We start from the raw sequence: 19,348 nt of genomic DNA on the forward strand, positions 1-19,348 counted from the left end.
CAACTTAGTTTGCTTTACCATTTAATCTACTAACATATTTATTAAAAGTACATCAATTTTTGATTAGTTTAAATTTAATAACGTTTATCTTTTTAAGAGTTCACAAATTTATTTTTAGATATATTTTTTATAAATATGTTGGTAGACTAGATGATGCTTGTAGTATTGTTTATAATTAGAAATCGGTCGAACTATCATTTTTTTAAAAAGTTAAATTAATAAAAGGCATGAATTAATTATTATGATTTATATTTATTTTTTAAGAGCTCTCAAATTTTGGGCACTTTTTTTTGGATTAGTTGAGGAGGAGAAATTTCATCATTAGATCTTGAGTACAGAATGAAAAGTTATCATCAATAGTTCTTAAAAACTGAATTGTTCCAGATGTACAGAGCTCATTAACTTAATTGAACTTTTCCCAAAAATTTGAGCTTTGGGAAGTAATCATCATTATATTTATATATATGCATTTGAGAATTAATTTGGATCCAAAAATTGGTAGTTGACATAGAATTACAGAGAAAAGCACGGTAGAAAAATTATTGCATAAGGGTCAACGAAGCACTAGAAAGGAACATTTCATGCATTAATTGAGAACTACTAGTAAATGAGGGGTGGGGTTATGGATGATAAATTAGTCGGGTAGATGTTTCATTGAATGCCATACATGCATGTACATATCGTGTTCATGGACTTTTCTTTTATTGGGGACGAATCTTTTACCAAGGATATCCATCTCATTAAGTGCTTCGCAAAAATATTTGCATTATTCTCTTATTTCTGAAAAATAAAATATGCTAATATTGAAAGGAAAAAATAGTTGTTGCAGCTCCACATGCTTGGCCTTAGTGATTCAGTTTTAAAATTCTAATAAACTATTTTTTTTTAAAGAGTTTTTTCATTAAAAAATATGTGGTAATAATTTTTTTAAACTTTATTTTTATATTTTTAAATAAATAATGACTTGTTAGACGTGAGAAAGATCAAGAGAGGAGAAGAAGATGAGAGAGCAGATAGGAAATAAAACAATCTACTTTTACATTAATGAATTCTGAAAGCAAAAACAATATTATTGAAAGTTATTTGTTTTCAGTTAAAAAAAAAAAAAAAAAAGGGAAGAGAGAAAACGAAAAGACAAGATAGTTACAAGACGAAGGTACGTACTAAAATTAATGCTAGGAACCTGTTTTCCTATATCAAGTTAAATGCATCATCAAACGTACAAAATAGGAAGTTACACATACTTAGAGCTAAGGCTATGCTATTCCTGTTGATCGCCCATAGGTTAAAAAAAAAAAAAAAAAGGTAAGAAGAAAAAAAACATTAATTCAAGTTGATAAATCTTATAAATTTATCATTGTTTTTCTTCTTCCAAATGAAGAAAACAAGTACCAGTTAACAAAGTCTTCTTCTTTTCAATCTTACACAATAAAAATGTAAAATGTCAATATATATATAATATATGTATGATTTGTGAAAAGTATCAAATTCCAGATCCCTAACTTGAGGTTTCACAATAAAGTTTGAAACCAAAAAAAAAAATAAATAAATAAATAAAAGAAAAAAAAAATTCCTATTAGCATGAATAAGGCCGGGCCACATGTCTCACAAAACTAGGTCATAGATGAATAAGCTTGTCGAGTTTATAAGATCAATTGGGACGCCTTCTTTCTTCACACAAAAGCAAACAAAGAGTCATACACAGCAAAAAAGCAGAGGCATTGAATTCTTTGGAAAGTTGTCCACCCCATTTGCATGGTTGCAAATTCAACACAGAAATCTCAACCGGAGAATTAAAAAATAATAAAAATGTGTTTTTTTTTTTTTGGGTAGAGAAAATATATATATATATATATATATATATAGGGGTTTGTAATTGTATTCCCAACGTTCATCTATAGCCCATGTTTCGTGCTTAGAAACCTGGTCACAAGCATGTTATTGATGGTACATTGGCACATGGGGGTGAGGGCCGCCCTAAGCCAAGCCATGTTAATTATGTGATGTATAGCAACCAATATTTCTCATATACAGCATTGTTAGGCTTCTAGGTAGAGTTTAGATATGCATGTGTCGAACTTGCATGCATGCCATTGAATTTTATTTTATTTCTTTAGAGGTTGGTACTTGGCAATTTCAATTTTATTTTTATTTATTTTTTTCTGTTTAGAGGTTTAATTAATTAATTGCATTTTTAGAAAAGATAATATATTATGTTAGAAAAACTATTCACGTTGCCACTTGCTTAATTAAATTCTGATTTTGCATGTATTTGACACGTTTTCTTGTTTTTTATTGGAAACAGAATATAACTTCAAATATATGCTGCTTATATTGAGGTTAATTATTTATGTAAATCCATTATATTCGTCCCAGGAAAATGTTCAACAAAAGGAGTACCGGCTAAATAGATTTGATACAATAAATTATAACGAATGAAATTGCTTGCTTTTAAAAAAATAATTAGGGATCAAATAAATTAAGATGCATGATTACTACATGAGTTAGTTTTATAATTATAATTATCTTAATGACGTGTGGTGAAAACAATTAAACACATGGCAAATGAAAATGAAGACTCTTGCATTTTTTTTTATTTTTTTAATTACAGCCAAAGAGTTATATTTTTGAAAATACTAATGATCTAATTTAAAAAACGAAGTATATAATACAATATTTTTATCGTGACATTTTGTGAGATGTGACAATCTAGTTTTTAAAAGAATTCATCAATGAAATTTGCAGACATTATGATTTCTTTTATTAGCTTTGAAGGTTTTAAAAACTGAAATTTAAAAATGATATAATCAATGTGAAGGTGTATAAGATGTGTGATCGCACAGGTCACCACAATTACTGGAACAACATAAACACCATAGATATAGGTATATAATAGGTTATACATTTATTTATTATTATTTTTAAACAGTTTTCCTGAATTAATTTATTTTTGTCAAAATTAAATGACACAAAATTTGGGGATAAAAGGATTAAAAAATATATAAATATTAGATGAATATATATATATAGTTTTGAAAAGAATAGGGCACATTAATTAACAAGTTCTTTTTTATTATTTTTGAAACACATATAACAATTAAATATGACTGAATATATTAAAGCAATCTATATAATAATGCATAACAAATATCACCAAAACTAATGAATAAAAATATATTTTTATCTTATTCTATAGAAAGTTATTGATTGAAAAAAAAAAAAAGATATTTCATTCAGATTTTACAAGGCTAAAACCAAAACTAATAGCCTTTTAGAAAATATAAATAGATGAAAATATATAAAAATATATTTTTGGAAGAGGCTTATATATATAAACAGATGACAAAAAATGGTACTCTTTTGAATTTTATACATAGTACTTCAAATTTTAAAACAAACCTGAATATAATATGAGTTTAGTAAAATATTAAAATTTATATAGACAAAGAGAATTAATATGCTTTTAAATATCAATCCTTTATACATTTCAATAATTGGTAAAGGAAGTCATGACAGCTAAAATTATTAGATCAAAATGATATAACTCTAACTAATATATATACGCATAAGAAAATAATTTAAGTGTAAATATCATTATAGCCCCTGTTATTTTGCTATTTTTTCAAATATTATGAAAAATATCAGTATAACCTCCTTTTATTTCACTTTTATTTCAAAATAGTACAATTATTGAAAATTCTTAAAAATAAAATTAGAATTTGACCTATTTACATTTAATTTAATTTAATTCTTTTACTCATTCTTAAAAATAAAGAATATGAAAATTAACAAATGAAAATAATGTGGTTAAACTTATAAATAACTTTAAAAAAAAAAAAGAAATAATTTCAAGTGTATTAAATGTTGATAAGCTTAACTATTGAAATTGTATTTGAAATACTCATAATTATTATATAGAAATTGTCACTTTTTTTAAAAAAAAAAAAAAGAAATAGGCAAGACGGATTTATCACCATAAATTTAGTAATTTTAAAAGAAGTATGTATATGTGTTTTTTTTTTTTTTTAATCTATTTTTTTATGTTCTTAGAAATCAAAAATATATATATAGAAATAAAAAGAGGCCAAAAGAATGGTAAATCGGCTAAATTTTTATTCTATTGGTAAGAGTTTTAAAAAATGGTGCTTAATTGAAACATAAACAAAATATGAGGGGCTATACTGATATTTCTCATAATATAAATGTAGTATTAAAAAACTAGCAAATTAGAGGGTATGATAGTGATATTTACCAATAACTTAAATTGATTGGATGGCTATGTATACGAGTATATATAAGATGATAGTTTGTTTCATTGTTTTGAAAAACTCATGTGGGACCATGTTTAGGGTTCTCCTTGAAGCGAGATACACAAAAAAAGCTTTGAGTCTTAAAATTTGACGCATTACTCCTCTAAGGCACAAGCTAGCTTTAGGAGATGGGGTATATAGGTAGCCTCACAGATATAATGAAATCTAATCTTTTTATTTTTTATTTTATAAAAAAATTATTCTATCTTTATAAATTATTATTTATAAATTTGAAGTGTGATTTATTGTATATTTATTTATAATTTATTAATTTTATATTTATGAAAATTTTAGTTGATTTATTTTGTAATTTAAAATTTATTTATATTTATATATTTTTTTAATTTTATATCAATTTAAATATATATTTATTTTTTAATATTAAAATTTAATTTCAAAGCTTAAATTAATGTAATCTAAAAATATGGAAAATAAATCCAATAAAATAATATTACTTTATTAGAATCTAAATTTGACAAATGGTGATTATAGATTCAATATTCAACCCAAAAAAAAAAAAAAACAAAAAAAAATGATGAAAAATATACAAGCAGCCCGAAACGATAAAAAGTTAAAAACCATAATGGTAGAAGAAAATGGAAGAAAAAATATCAAGGACACAGAAAAAGATGGTGCACCATGCTTGAGACACAGCGGTATGGTCCAATCAAAACAGGCACCCCAAATAGTGGACATTATAATAAGGTATGTTTAATGCAATTTTTATGCATGCATGGTCCATCCAAAATACTTTAATGTTAATTGGTTAAGCGATTATTAAAAAGCAATGGAGACAAAGTCTAACAAGGACAAATTAAATCAAGATACCCTTTTTTTTTTTTTCTTGAAATTAATTGAAATTTAAAAGAAATGTTTATATGTTAAATTAAGATTTTTTTCATATCCTGATAATGATTTTTTTCATATAGTTTGCAATAAGAAATTGATTAACTAAGTTGACTAGTTTAGAGCTTTTAAGAAATTAATAAAAAGTGCCTTTTAGATCCTAAGAGCTTTTTTTTTGGTTGTATTTGGTAAATAAAAGCAGATACAAGTACTCTTTCTTTGGTTTTTTTTGGTCAATGCAATTTCTTTTGGTTCTTTTGGGTCTTCTTGCAGAAACATGTATACATTATATTAGGGTGCTTATTTTAATTGCCTTCAGCTGCAAAAGTATATATATATTCCTCAAATTGTTTTGCAAGAAATAAATATCTACTTTATTATATTGTTATTATCATTTTTTTTTATTTTGTTTGATTTTTGAGAAATGGATATATATATATATATATTAAGTAGCATTATGTCGAATAATTTATCAAAAAAAGAAAAAAATTACTTAGCAATTGGACCACTACTTAAGCCAAATTTTTGGGCTCCTTCCTAATAATTCCACCTAGAAAACCAATTAAACAAATTGATGATCAGATCTAATTTTGTCATTGCAAAGGAATTTACTGTTATGGTTTGAAATGTAAAATTGAGCTAGGTTGAGAAAATTTAACTCACCAGATTTAAAATAATCCAATCTACTATGATTTAGTCACATATTCCAATTGGAAAACATAAAAAAAAGGGAAGAAGAAGAAATTACATTCAAAATTCCAAAATAAAAGAGCCTAATTATTTTATTTTATTATCTTTTTTCTGGTAAATTAACTTCATTTGTTGGTGTATACAGTTTTTTTACGTTAACTGCATTTGTTGGTGTATACAGTTATTTTCAGATAGACAATCAGGAATTGGTGACCGATCCAGGCCTGTTAAGCCCTTTTGAATGGCATTGGTCCAAGTTCTGCCATGAGCCTAAGGACATCATTGGGGCAAACAATTTTGTTAAGCCCAAACTTATATATATATTTTTATGACATAAAAGCCCAAGAGATTATATATATATAAGTTAAAAAAGGAAAAAGAAAAATAAAAAACCTCAAGACGGTTAGCCACCTTACATTTTATTTTATTTTTTGCTAGAAACCTTACATTTCATTCTTGGTTCGTTAATTGCAGTTACATTTCCCGCGGCACCATAAGCGCCAAACCACACCTGAATCCCCTATTATCCAAGCAAAAATTTTCTCACCTTTTTCTCATTTACTTCACAAATTTTAGACTTTTTATTATTATTCTTTTTTTTCCTGTTATATAAAACCACTCAATCTTTGTAACCCATGTTTTGGTTTTAAATTGTTTTTGAAGCTCAATTTTGTTCTCTTCTCAATCCCTAAATTACCATCTCCTTTTGTGACAATGCATTCAGCTTCTTCTGTGAATCCCCATCAAGGAAAAGCATCAAGGCAACCAAGGTATATATATATATATATATATATATGCATATAGCTTTCCATTTGGTTTACATTTGAGAAATAATTATAGTTCCACATTGTTTTGTTTAATAGAGGATTTTTATATCATAATTGAATATTTTTCTTTACTGGGTATTCATGAAATGCATGCTGTGCTCATTTGGTCCACTCAATATTGAAGAACTTAGGAACTGGGATGGAAGAGGAAGACTGTAAAAATATTTAATATATATATATATATATATATATGTGTGCGTGTTTGTGTTTAATAATATATATATATATATATATATATATATATATATGTAATATTTTGTTTATGGAATGCAGAATCCATATATGTGGTGAAAATTGTGAATCTGGTGAGGAGATGAGTTCTGGAGGTCAAAGTCAAGGCTCTCAGTCGATTGCTGACCTTGGTTTACATGTGGTTCTTGAATCTGACAGAGTCAACAGAAATATTTTCTCTCTGCCTGTGAGTATTTTTAGACCTCAAAAGTTTTTATGTTTTATTGTTAACAAAAATCTGAGACAAACAGCACAAAAAAGATTTAATTCTGTGTGCAGCACAATTTCATGCAAGCAACACAGTCTGATGGGTGGATATCAGCATTCAGATTGAATTTGTTACAAAAGAAATAAAATGGAAAAGTTCTCATGAATATTAGTATTTTTTTAATATTCATGTGTATGGTGATTAAAAAGCATTAAATGAGAAGAATGATTTTTCATTGGTCTGGTAATTGCTAGCAGCATAAACCAGTTTACAAGCATGCTAATCAGTGCTTTTGTTTTATTTTTAGTGTCCCTCTTGTGTTATTATGCATTCACAGTTGAGTATTCTAGCTTTGTCATTACTATTATTAGTTGATACTTAAATTTCTATACATATATTTCTAAAATTAATAGATTAAGAACATGGACATACTATGAAACCATTTTGATATTCTTCTTAAACCATTATAGTGTCAATTGGGTTAGAACATGAGAAGAAGATTAGTATGATATGTAACGATTTCATATCGTGTCCGAAATGTTCAGTAAAGAAGAGGTTCAAGCCTTTAAAGAGAATGACTTTTTACCTTGCCCAAGGATCTGCTGCTTTTTCTTTTAGAAGGCAATTTGTGTTGAACAAATTGTAACCATTCTGATTTCTGATTTCTGACTTCTCTTCTTGTTGCATCAGATTAAGCATACATTCCAGTCAATGCTGAATTATTGACTTTAAGATGCTCCTATATCTGCAGATATGTTCAACCACTTACCAAAGATCAAATCAAGCTTTTAAGCCTACAAGACAGATTTCAAACAAGGAACACTGTAATTTTGGTTCAGATTGTGTGTGCATTTTTTTTTCAAAATTTTCAAGCCGAAAGTGTATGTGGATGGGGAAAAACTCCTTATCAGAAGTATCAGTTCCAAGGAGCTCACTTCCACTTTCACTAGCCAACTCAAGGAGTATAAAAAGTTTCATCTATGAGAATCCAGGCCTCAGATTATCTCACATATTCAGTCATATTGGAAAACTCCTCTCGGGTTCTGAAAGTGTGCCTGATTCTGAAACTTTATCCACTTTAATCTTTAGTTCTACTCTTCGTTTCCAATCTTCACTTTTTCGAAGTCCTTTTGGACTATTACAAACACTTCTTAGGTCTCTCTTATCAGCCATTCGGTTCCCCTCTATAAGAGGAAATTCCATATCTCAGCTACCACAATCTTCTAGTTCCTCTGAAGATAATCAGCTGCGGAATGATGCTCAAATTGATCTTGTGAGACAAATAGTGATGGAATCAGCTCTTTATCTGTACAGTTTGGCTGGTAGCTTGTTAGAAGGTTCAACATCGTTAACAGTTGTAACAGCTAACAACAGATTGGACTTCAGGATTGTAATAGAGGTTTGGTCCATTACACATTTCTGTTGATAGACTACAAAGCTTGCAGTTACAGTAGTAGGCCTTGCAGTAAACATTATTGAGTTTACATCGATATTCTTTCCAGCTCAATAAATTGTACTAACCTACTTCCTGAACAGGATGTTCAAGCTCGTAACCACTCACCTCTGTACAATATTAATGGCATGCACAACCATAATTATGGAGATATGTGGCTTGATGTGGATGGAATGTCATACGAGGTATTTGTCATGTAAAATCCATTGACATCTTAATTTTGATCTGTTATGCTTTAGCATCTGTTTACCTTTCCATTTTTTGTGCTTCTCTAGGAGCTATTGTCTTTGGAAGATCGTATAGGTTATGTAAGCACAGGGTTATCTAAGGAAGTGGCTCATGCATCACTCAAGCATGGTAAATACTTCTTGTTTGCAGAAGAAAATGCTCCAAAAGAATTTTGTAGCATCTGCCAGGTGATTTTATCCATAAGATTTTTCTGTTGAAGGCTTAACCTTTTTGGATTTGTTATCTGCAATGAGAAGTACCTGAAAATGAAATGCATGGTAACTTTGTTTTTTTGGCAGGAGGACTATGTGGAAGAGGATGAGCTGGGCACACTAGATTGCAATCATGGCTTCCACATTGCTTGCATCACACAATGGCTCGGATATAAAAATATCTGCCCTATATGCAAGTCTACTGGTTTATGTACTTCAGGGCCCTCTTTTCCAAATGAATCTAATCTTTAAAGTATTTCATCCAAAGTTAATTTTCTGTGCGTTTAAGGTGAGGATTGCTTAAACTTTTCTTGTGGTGGTTTTCCATCTTGGTCATGTTGGTGTAATTCTTTGTACATATATATATGCAGATATTTTGGTACCGGAAAACCTTAAGAATGGAAGTAGAAGCAGGAAGTCACCGTGGTCTACAATATTGGCTTTATAAGGTTAGCAGGTATTTTCTAACATATTTCGGCACTTGCCCTTGTGTACAGATCCAATCTTCAAACTTCAGTAAGGCACATTTTGTAATGTACAACACACAAATGTTTTTTCTTTTAGTTTTCTTACCAAAATATTTCTTAAAAAAAATGTCATTATATAATTACAATGTACATAGACGCAAAGCCCTTCACCAACTACTATCCGAATGATACACTGTACTGTATAGCAATTTCCAATATCCTCTGGGTATTTATGAATTTTTTCTTTTTTGTCAATAGATTTTTTGGTAAACAGAAACTACAAATTTTGTATCCAGAAGTAGCCTATCTGAGCCAAAAAGCAAAAAACAGAAAAAAAAGAAAAAAGAAAAAAGAATTGTTGGTTGTTTATATGGTTGGAATTCCAAAAGTCAACCATCATGCTCAAATTGAAATCTCTTATGCTCTAATAAATTTTGTCATTTTGGATTGCTGCTTCTTTGCTTACAATGATCTACACTCTGCAAGGGGTTGCAACAAGAGGGTATTGGGAGATTCAATGTAGTTTCTGGACTTGATCCTTCATCCACATGATGTGGGGAAACAACATGTTTTGGCTTTAGAGATGTATTGTTTATGATGTAGAAAATGGTTGTTTGTCAACCAAGTCAAAGAGCTCGTTGCCAATTCCAAAACCGAGCATCCTAGCCATGTCACTAGTCTTCAGTCTAGGCTTTGGAATATCATGCTCCTTCAACCATGAGTATACAATAAAAACTTTCTTCATGATAAATAATTCCAGTGCCTCAGGATTGAAAACAACACCCATTCTCATGCTCATCTGTCAAGACAAGTTTCCAAAAGTTAGGTTACTATGAAATTCTCTCCCTTTCCTCTCTTTGTTTGTCATATATATATATATATATTTTAATACCTGGTGAGGAACCAACATTGCAGCATAACGAGCAAGCTCTCCGGCTCGCCAATCCAACAGGACTGGCAACCAGGGATAAGTTGCATCAAGTCTCAAAAACCAGAGTCTTATGTCAGGGAATTCGGATAGTTCTCGAGGATCATTTGGATCTTCTCTTGTATAGTTAATGGTAAAGCCAATTGTACGATCAAGAAACTCTTTTGGCTTGGCTAAAACAAAATTAGCAAGAATATTTTGTCAATATCATCTAACACATCATGCAAAATTCAGATCTTCAGTATCACTTTCTGTCACTTTCCTTGTGTCATTACTGTTTTAATAACACATTAACTGAGTTGTAAAACAATTAGGATTGAGACAGAGGATCTAAATTAAAAAATGCAGAATTCCAAGATAATATAACACATTCATAAGAAACTACCTGATGAAGGGGATGTAATTCCAGTGACATTGTGAAATGGGGACAAGTCAAGCTGGCGAATTGTATCATTATCAATAACGATGTCGAATCGTCCTTCCTTTGGTGGCATTGGAGGTTCAACCTTTGGTGAGTCTGCAAAAGCAAAACATGAGCAATTATCAGCTTTTTGTAATTGGAAATAAGCAGTGCCTCTGAGAGACTCTTGTCAAATAGTTGTATCCAATTACTCACTGGTCCTAACAGTTGTGTAGATGATGATTATATTCTTTTAATTTGCTTACTATGAGCAATTGGATGTTCTAATAATTGGTCTTTTTTTATTTGTTTTTTATTTTTTATTTTTTATCATTCTATAAAAGAGACACCCTTTGGTTTCTTCAGAGAAAATGTCAAATAAACAAACAAATAAAATACTTCCCTAATAAACAATGGAATATGATTTTAAGCACCAATGTGACTCTTAAAAATTCTTAAGAATTCATTGGCAAACAAGTTTAATTAGTAAAGTTCTGAAACACTTTCAGCAAAAAGTTCTGAAACACTTTGAGCAAAAAGTTCTGAACCACACTTTTTTCCACTCCACCTCAATAACAAATCTTATCCATATGATTCTACCCAAAAAAAAATCTTATCCATATAAAACCTAAATGGTACTACTTTTGTACTAAAACTCTACAACCTTTCAAATTCAATTGGGTTCCATTCCTTTTCCACATTCGTTTAGCTTTTCCGCAGATTTTTGGGCTACAAACAAGATTATCAAACTTTCAAAAGCTATGAAGTTAGTGAAGCTCTTACCATCTTCATCGTCATACAAAGAGAGATCAAAATTCCCAGATGGGTTAAAAGCAACTGAAGCTGAAACATGTCCTCGCTGGTGTCGATTCGAATGCAGACTGGCCAAACAAGCCATTGAATCTGAGATGGATCTACAAGAAATCCATGGAGTGGGTGAAGAAGAAACAGCCTGCTTTAATGGAGGACAAAGTGGAGACAGAGATTGGAAAGTGGTAGCCATTGATACAGGTCTCAGTGATCTTCAAGCTCTATGTATTGGTAGGGTCTGAAATCAGTTAATACAGTTGAAGTTTATCCGCATATTCTCATTGGTCTCTGTGTTTTTATACTACCCACCTCACAAATATTATCTTTATTTCCCTTTGTGGCCCACTTAAAAAAGAAAAAAATGATAGCCCTTTGATCAATTTTGCATAAAATCATCATCTGAACTTTTTTCTTGAACGTTTTACAAGGAATATTCCTAAAAAAGGGAGAAGGAAAACAAAAAGAAAGGAAAAAGATAATTAAATGATTGAAAAACCCATCGTAAAATCACCAGTCATTGATGTTAAAGTGTTTTGGTCTTTGTTTTTTTTGTCATTTATCAAATGGATTTTTGTGAAGATGATGCGTGAATGATTAAAGAGCGGCTGGTCTAAAGCCAGACAATATGATAATGTATTGTGCATATCACATCAGTATGTATCAGCCAGTCCAACAATAAATGGTTGTTTTGATAATAATAAAAAAATCAAATTCTCAATTTGAATTGCTGAATTTTTTAAGCTGTTATAGGAATTAATAGGTCTTCAGTATTCATCCAAGCTATATATTTATATATATATATAGGTTTTGAGTATGAAGCCGGCCATTGACATTTGAATATGCAACAACTATTACATAGTTGACAATAACAATGTGATTTGTAGCCTGATGAATAGATTGGAACAATATTTTAAGTGCATTACAACCCACGAGCCACAACATTTTCACATAAAAAAAGTTGTAGATGTAACAAGATGAACCACTTTGCTGCAGAAAAGAAAAGAAAAGACGGAAAGAGAAATAATAAATATATCATGTCCTGCAACCAAAAAAGGATACAGAGTGAAGAAACCGATGTACAGAAAAAGACCAGTTCAAGTTCAACATGCCCTCAATAGTACTATTTCATTTAGTTTCTTCCACCCAAGTTTCCTTGGCTCATGCATTTTTATGGTTCTTGGCAGCTTCTGTAAAGCAATATTATTTATTGCCGGGTAATTTCTGGACTCAAGAGTTGTGGCAATGGAGAGAAGGCTGGCTATCGTAGGGGCGGGAATAAGCGGCCTTATTTTCTGCAAGTATGCCTTAGAGAAGGGGTTTAATCCGATCGTCTTTGAAGCTGAAGAAGGGATAGGAGGTGTTTGGAGTAATAATATCATACAGTCCACAAAGCTCCAGAATTCCAGACATACTTTCGAATTTACAGATTTTCAATGGCCTTCTTCGGTAAAAGAAGATTATCCAAGTCACACACAAGTTCTGGAGTATGTTGAAGCTTATGCTCAACATTATGGTCTCCTTCCATACATAAAATTCAACTCCAAAGTAGTTGACTTGGACTATGTTGGAGAGTCCTTTGAGGAAATGGAGTCATGGGATTTATGGGGTGGAACTGGCAAGCCCTTTGATTCTAAAGGCAAATGGCAATTTGTGGTGCAAGATACAAAGAGCAACTCAACTGAGGTATACATATATATATATATATATATATTTATATGTCATTTAGATATATAGGTGTTTTAGTTAGATTTTCTACAATAAGAAGCATATATCAGACACAGAAAAATAGTTCATACTAGTAGAAAACAAAAAAGGCATGCACTGATTTCATTTGATTTCCCACTTTTGCCACATGACGCACACAATTATCATTGTACACATCTACTTGTACTGTTTGCATAAACGTTTACGCGCTAATTAAAAAAAAAAAAATCACCAATAAGGGTATTTGAGGGAATCCATTCCTGGATCAATCTGAGCTGGTATTTTATTTGGCCAGGTCTTTCAAGTTGAGTTTGTCATTCTCTGTCTTGGGAAATTTGGTGGTTTTCCAAACATCCCAAAGTTTCCTCCAAATCAAGGTCCGGAGGTGTTCAATGGTAAGGTGATGCATTCCATGGACTACTCAAAGATGGGAAATGTTAAAGGCACTGAATTCATCAGAGGAAAGAGAATTACAATAGTTGGTTCGCAAAAGACTGCATTGGACATAGCAGCAGAATGTGCAAATGCAAATGGTGAGAAGATATGAATCTGATCCTTCTAAGACTACATTTGCAAGCAAAACTATGAAGTGAACAGCCTTGTTTATTCACAAGTTCATTATAAATACTTTTTCTAGTTGTTATTTTGATCAACTGCAAAACCATCTTAACATCAACCTGTCTTAAACTAAGAAATTGTGAAGATCTATTTCATTTTTTTTTTTTTTTTAACACTAAATTTCGTTTTCTGTTTTTTTGAAACAGGAGTTGAATATCCATGCACCGTGATCTGCAGGACTGCTCATTGGATACTCCCAAGTTCCAATTTGTTGGGAATTAATTTTGGTTTTTTGTTTTTCAGTCGGTTAGCAGGACTTACGCTTCATAAGCCTGGTGAAACATTCCTGCTCAGCCTTTTGGCCTTCTTGCTTTCACCCTTGGTAAAGTTTTTTTATATATCTGATCTTTTATGGATGTTCATATTTTACTCTCAAAGTTACAAAACCAAAACAACAACTATAAAGCATTCTGATGTTGGTTTTTCAGAGATGGGCAGTTACAAAATTCACTGAGACCTATATAAGATGGAAACTCCCATTGAAAAAGTATTGTATGATTCCGAATCAGAGCTTTCTCCGAGACATTTGTTCATGTGCAATTACACTTATGACTGAAAATTTTTATGGAAAAGTTGAAGAAGGAAGCATCATTATAAAAAGATCTCCAAGTGTTGGCTTCTGCAAAGAAGGTTTGGTAATTGAAGGGGAAGCTCATCCGGTTAAATCAGATATTGTAATTTTAGCCACAGGATACAGAGGTGACAAAAAGATAACAGAAATCTTTAAATCTCCAATCCTTCAAAAGCAAATTCTTGGATCACCAACCTCAATAGTTCCTCTCTACAGGTGCTTTGTCAGAATTCTTAAATATAACTATAAAAATGCTATTTGTCTCCGTTGATGATTGAAATATTAGTAATACAAGCGCCCATGTAATTGCAGATAAGCATTGGTAATAAGTAGCATTAGGAATAATGTTCTTAACATTTTAATCCTAACTGTATGCAGCATAACAAAACTCAGCTCTAATGCTTATTTTCTTAATCAATGCAGACAGATTATTCATCCTCGAATACCACAATTAGCGGTAATAGGGTATGGAGAGGGTTTCTCCAATCTGTCTTCCTCTGAAATAAGATGTCAATGGCTGGTACAATTTCTGAGTGGGAAATTTCAACTGCCAAGCATAAGAGACATGGAAAAGGATGTGAAAATGTGGGATAAAAGCCTGAAACTTTATGCCCCAAGATACTTTCGGAGATCATGTGTTAGCATTTTGAATACATGGTATAATGATCAGTTGTGCAAAGAGATGGGATGCAATCCAAGAAGAAAGAAGGGTATTTTAGCAAACTTGTTTGTGCCCTATGGACCAAAAGATTATGCAGGTCTAACACATTAATGATGGAAAAAAAAAAAAAAAAAAGAAAAAAAAAAAAAAAAAGAAAGAAAGAATGCACAGAATAATTTGCTGTTGGCAATAACTGTGCCAGCATTTATTATAGACAATGAATCTGGGATAAAATTCTTATTAGGCAAAAGCTGTCAAGATTTATTATTTAACATGTTTTCCTTTTGGAACAAATTCCAAAGAGGTAGAACTTACTTAGGTTCTTGTCAATGTGGTTGTAGCATTTTTATGTTGTGTGAGATAATAAAATTTGGTTTTGGGTCTTTGATCAGTAGTTATTAGAGAAGAAGCTTGCTTATTGTTGTGGCCAAGTGCTGTTCCCTCCTTCACAGCATGACCATTTTGCAGATAATGAATAAAATAACATTGCATATAATATATATATATATATATACACACACATAAATTCTCTTATCCAGTCATTGTTTGTTCTGGATTGTCTGGGACGATGTCACACCAAAAAATGAGGTGTAAATTTTGCATAAACGTCATATAGTTCTAGTGTGACACATCATTCCGGACAAATTAATCTATATTATATATATAGTAGCCGGCCCAACGGCAATGATTCTTAATATTTGAGTTAATGAAGTCATTACTATTATCTGTGGTGGGCAAAAATCCCAGATGCATTAATTAGGAAGGAATGTGAACTACCTGATGGAACAACCATTTTAATAAGAGAAAGCGTTGAAGTAATGGCCTGCTTTAATGGAGGATTCCCCCAAAAAATAATAATAATAATAATAAAAAAGGTAAGTTGGTGGCCATTGCTTGCAAGTCTGAGTCTCAAATTTTCTATATTTCTGAGGTGGACCACATAAAAAAGAAAAGAAAACATTATGAACCATGATCATTTTTTCAGAACATAATTAATCTTGATCATCTACATACCATACCAAGAACACGGAGATAAAATGATTGAAAAAAAAAAAAGGAAAAAAATCATAAGTTACTAGTTCGTTGATCTTGTTTTGCTCTTCTTTTTCCATCCACCAAATGGTAACTTCTGCGGATTATACAATGAATATATATGCTCAAAATTTGAGTTGCTTAATTTTCAAGATTTTGTAAGAATCTGGTTGGTTTCTGTTTCCATATATATGCGTGTGTGTTCAAGTCTAAGCATCTGAATAGGAAACCCATTTATTAACATTTTAATATGCTGCAAATTTACTTCCTGAACTTATAATATGTAGCCTGTAGTGTTGAATCGATCGAAGCAAGTTGAACAATAAGTCACGTTTGACATAAAAAGAAAGTTCAAGATCTAATAAATGAGCAACTTTCCAGCAGAAAAAAAGTAAAAATAAATTAAAAAAATAAAATAGTACTAACAACTTAGCTAGTTCAATCAAGTTTGTTTGCTTGTTGCTTAATTTCAGGGACTCCAAGAGTTTGAGGCAATGGGGAAGTGGTATTCCTGCCTGCAACTATGCTGTAGAGAAAGGTTTTAGTCCAATCATCTTCAAAGCTGAACAAGTAATAGGAGATGTATGGAGAAATCGTACTATACAGTCCACAAAGATCCAGAATGTCAATGAATATTTTCCGATTCTCAGATTTTCCTTAGCCATCTTCGGTAAAAGATGAAAATCTGAGTCACACGCAACGCAAGTTGTGCAGTACATCGAATCTTATGCTTAACACTTTGGTATCCTTCCTTACATAAGATTCAACTCCAAAGTCATTCACTTGGATGATGTGGGAAAGTCTCCTGTGGAGATGGAGTGATGGGATCTACGGAGTGGAACAGGCAAGCCCATTGATTCTAAAGGTAAATGGCACATTTTGGTCCTAGACACAAAAAGCTGCTCAACTGAGGTATATGTGTGGTAGATATTTTGTAGATTTTTTTTATTTTTCCCAAATCAATCTTCGGTAGGTAGTAGTAGTAGTAGCTATTAATATAATCCAGGAGCTTGATGTTCTTGTTTGGACAGAATCATCAAGTTGAGTTTGTGATCCATTGTATTGGGAAACTTGGTGGCGCTCCAATTATTTCTAAGTTTCCTCCGAATCAAGGTCCAGAAGTTTTCAATGGTAAGGTCATGCGTTCCATGGAATTACTCGATGATGGGTGATATGAAAGCCGCTGGATTGATCAGGGGAAAAAGAATTACAATAGTCGGATCACTAAAGTCTGCAGTGGATATAGCAGTCGAATGTGCTGATGCAAATAGTGAGAAATTTTTTTTTTTTGAAAAAAAGGCAAGAGATATTCATATTGAAGAGTTTCTTTTGTTTTTAAACAGGAGTTGAACATCTCTGCACAGTGATTTCTTGCTGCTCCAAAATTTGGTGATAAAAGAAAAACAGAGAGAAGAAAAACTCTTTTAATTCTCTTTTAATAATATGAATTATATTAGTTTTTTAAATAGAATAGAGCACAAGGCTCAACTCCTGGAATTAAAGAGTAGAAATAGTATCAGAAAGAAAAAAAAAGAAAAAACTAAAAATGGAAATATTCTAAAATTTGAATAATTCAAATTCTAATTTTCTGATTATATGGGATCAGATTTACTAACTTTCCTACATTTTCCTTCAAGTTGGTGCATAGTTATTAATCATGCCTAATGTACTTATCAAATGTTCAAAGTTAGGTCTAACAAGTCCCTTAGTCAAGATGTAGGCTGTTTGCTGACTAGAAGGCACAAATGACAAGCAAATTGTCCCAGCTTCAAGTTTTTCCTCAATGAAATGTCAGATCAATCTCAATTTGCTTCATCCTATCATGCTGAATAGGATTGTGAGCAATACTTATTGCAGCCGTCGCCATCAATTAACATACTAAAAAAGACTTGTAAATTCTTTTAAAAAAATTTCAGTCAAAAAAAAAAAAAAAATTAGAAGAAAGGCGATGGTTTTCTGAAAAACTATCGCCCAAAAGACAACTTTTTTAGAAAAGCATTGGCTTTTCTTCTAGGAAAAAGCCAATGGTTTTTCAGAAAACTTTTTTTATTTTTTTAGTTTTTTAATTTTTTATTTTAAAAATTGGGTTGTGAGGCCAGCGAATTGAATTTTAATCATCCAATAAGTGATGGAAAAGAACATTTAGAATATTTGGAGAGGTTAGGAAGATATGGAGGTGAAGAAAGAATGAGAAGGAATAAAACTTAAAAAAAAAAGGAAAATTCAACACCATTGTTTTGTTGTAAACTTTTCATTTGGTGGTGCTTTTATCAATTCTATTGCTTCTTTATTTAATTGCATGGTTAGGAAATGTTAGGCACACATGAATAAATGTATTAGGCTTGAATTCAATGAATTCAATAGGTTTGGGCATGGATTAGGAGGGTGGGCATGCCTGGTTTGAACTGTTGAAGTTGCTGCAGAGTTGTTGGCATGGACACACCAACCATGCTGTCAAAAGTGCTTCACTTTTTTTTTATTTTTTCCTCCTCCATCTGTTTCTCTCCGCAAAAGTGAAATTCAGTTTGTCAATGGAGAAATTAGAACATGGTATAGGTGTTCTGTCAGACGAAGATAGCAGCATAAAAGTAGAGTACTTTAGTCTGGACTCTGCAAAAGTGAAATTCAGTTTGTCAATGGAGAAATTAGAACATGGTGCAGGTGTTCTGTCAGACGAAGATAGCAGCATAAAAGCAGATTACTTTAGTCTGGAGGAGGAAACAAAGCTTGTGAATATGGTGGAACCTGGAGATGATTCTTGACAACTTCACATGAAGACTGGGGGAGTTTGAATTCCGTGGTGTTCTTGCTGCCAACAGCAAGAAATGAACCTTGCTGTTCTATATTTTATTTATTTTATTGCTGCCAAAAGTGTTTCAATTATCGCTAAGCGGGAGCTATGATGTGCAGCGAGAAGGAAATTTTAGCAATTTTTCTTACATAAGTGAATTTTAAATCTGAACCGTCTGTGTTTTGTAATCTAAATTTTATGGTCATTATTTTTTTTTCACGTTTTTGGATCGGATCCATTCCTATGAGGTCGGACCTAATAATAGAAACATTCTAATTATATATATATATATATATGAATATCTATGTGTGTGTGAATATATATGATTATATATATGTATATTTGAGTGTATTGAATATAC

At 31.3% G+C, this 19,348-nt stretch overlaps 3 protein-coding genes across 3 annotated transcripts; 2 read left to right on the forward strand and 1 right to left on the reverse strand.

Moving 5' to 3' along the window:
* The first annotated feature begins 6,250 nt into the window (after window positions 1–6,250).
* LOC112490986 (uncharacterized) lies at window positions 6,251–9,827 on the forward strand. Its single transcript, XM_025071989.3, has 7 exons — window positions 6,251–6,616; window positions 6,947–7,091; window positions 7,864–8,511; window positions 8,649–8,750; window positions 8,841–8,981; window positions 9,093–9,294; window positions 9,377–9,827. The coding sequence occupies exons 1-6, from the start codon at window positions 6,561–6,563 to the stop codon at window positions 9,255–9,257; spliced, it is 1,257 nt and encodes a 418-aa protein (XP_024927757.3). The 5' UTR covers window positions 6,251–6,560; the 3' UTR covers window positions 9,258–9,294; window positions 9,377–9,827.
* LOC107427844 (protein CHLORORESPIRATORY REDUCTION 6, chloroplastic) lies at window positions 9,676–12,077 on the reverse strand. The gene is made up of 4 exons (XM_016038246.4): window positions 11,584–12,077; window positions 10,786–10,917; window positions 10,365–10,573; window positions 9,676–10,271 (listed from the first exon to the last, which is right to left on the reverse strand). Exons 1-4 carry the CDS (start codon window positions 11,801–11,803, stop codon window positions 10,065–10,067), a joined length of 768 nt encoding a protein of 255 aa, XP_015893732.3. The 5' UTR covers window positions 11,804–12,077; the 3' UTR covers window positions 9,676–10,064.
* On the forward strand, window positions 11,707–15,597 carry LOC107427826 (probable flavin-containing monooxygenase 1). Its single transcript, XM_025071428.3, has 6 exons — window positions 11,707–11,841; window positions 12,795–13,293; window positions 13,610–13,847; window positions 14,079–14,254; window positions 14,361–14,719; window positions 14,927–15,597. Exons 2-6 carry the CDS (start codon window positions 12,853–12,855, stop codon window positions 15,273–15,275), a joined length of 1,563 nt encoding a protein of 520 aa, XP_024927196.3. The 5' UTR covers window positions 11,707–11,841; window positions 12,795–12,852; the 3' UTR covers window positions 15,276–15,597.
* Window positions 15,598–19,348: the final 3,751 nt, after the last annotated feature.

Source organism: Ziziphus jujuba, chromosome 1 (assembly GCF_031755915.1).
Source record: "Ziziphus jujuba cultivar Dongzao chromosome 1, ASM3175591v1".
Taxonomy (NCBI): Eukaryota; Viridiplantae; Streptophyta; class Magnoliopsida; order Rosales; family Rhamnaceae; genus Ziziphus; species Ziziphus jujuba.